Source organism: Ipomoea nil, unplaced genomic scaffold (assembly GCF_001879475.1).
Source record: "Ipomoea nil cultivar Tokyo-kokei standard unplaced genomic scaffold, Asagao_1.1 scaffold0191, whole genome shotgun sequence".
Classification (NCBI taxonomy): Eukaryota; Viridiplantae; Streptophyta; class Magnoliopsida; order Solanales; family Convolvulaceae; genus Ipomoea; species Ipomoea nil.
In genome coordinates this window covers 883,308-884,501 of record NW_017616619.1, presented here as the reverse complement: position 1 = coordinate 884,501, position 1,194 = coordinate 883,308, and the positions used below count along the sequence as shown (strand labels likewise).

Genomic DNA, 1,194 nt, shown 5'->3' with positions numbered 1-1,194 from the left:
TTGCACCACGTTCGCTTGATGCTTGTTTTCTTGTTGAACGGTCCTCTGGTCGTTTGCCCCCCATCGGCGGTAGCATTGAGCCGCGCGATAACCGTTCTTCCCACAAACGTAATAGGGTCCTCCTTTCCCTTGCTTCTGGTTCTTGTTGTTTTTGAACTTGATGTTATTGTTAACTTTGAATCCTCTTTTCCAGCCTTTGCTTTGTCCACCATTCCCAGTTTTGGACCTATCACCTTTAACATCACTGGATTCAACCATGTTAGCTTTTAACGTACCAGAATTAGAAATAGACCTTTGGCGATATGCGTCTTCTATATTGATGTGATTGACCATCTCTTCCTAGGTTAATCCTTGGACTCGTGATTCACTTTGTTTTGAAACTCTCCCCAGGGTTCTGGCAGCTTCTCAAGTAAGGCATAGGTTTGTAGCATTACACTTACCGGAATTAGTTCAGCTTCAAGGTCGGACACCAGGTTCTCATATTCGTGCACTTGCTCGATAACTGGTTTCGTATCTACCATGTGATAGTTGAGCCAGCGCCCAACGGTGTACTTTCTCCGGCCAGCATCATCAGCGCCATACTTCCTTTTGAGCATGTTCCAAATCTCCTTTGCAGATTTGTATTTAGCATATATGTCTAACAGGTTGTCAGACATATGGTGCAGCAGGATACCACGAACGGTTTTGTTGTCCCGCTCGAACTTAGCCCGGATGTCTTGGGACTTGTCAGCTGCGACAGGTGGTCGAGGAATAGAACCAGGGGTCCTAGGGGAGTCGCCATCTGGTTGAGGATTAGAAGACTCACCAGTTTTGGTTTCAGCAGGTTTAGGGACATACGTGAACACGTATTCTAGCTCAGCAGATTTGAAGTGTATGAGCGTCTTGACTGCCCAACGACGATAGTTTAGGCCGTCAAGAGGTTGAAGCTTGGCAAGGTCAGTTGCAGGCTTAGATCCGAAGGTCGACATGATAACTTAAGCACAGATATTTGCTTTTAACTGTTGGAAAATTGGTCAGAATATGTCGTAGATCTAGGCTAGTGTTTATATAGGCTGAGTATAGAAGAAACCCTGAATCAATCGGTGACGTGTGCAAGACACTACCTTAAAAACAAATATTGCCCGGAGACGGTAACAGTCTTTGTTAGGAATAAAGTGTAATGGTTTTGATATGCCAAATTTGTATTTGTAGATC

The 1,194-nt window shown here is 44.6% G+C and overlaps 1 protein-coding gene across 1 annotated transcript; it reads right to left on the bottom strand.

Moving 5' to 3' along the window:
- Positions 1-344: 344 nt before the first annotated feature.
- On the bottom strand, positions 345-968 carry LOC109187958. Its single transcript, XM_019338403.1, has one exon. It carries the CDS (start codon positions 966-968, stop codon positions 345-347), a length of 624 nt encoding a protein of 207 aa, XP_019193948.1.
- Positions 969-1,194: the final 226 nt, after the last annotated feature.

What these genes read in the sequence shown, in the direction of transcription:
- LOC109187958 (XM_019338403.1), bottom strand. Translation starts at nt 968, where the DNA reads ATGTCGACCTTCGGATCTAAGCCTGCAACTGACCTTGCCAAGCTTCAA.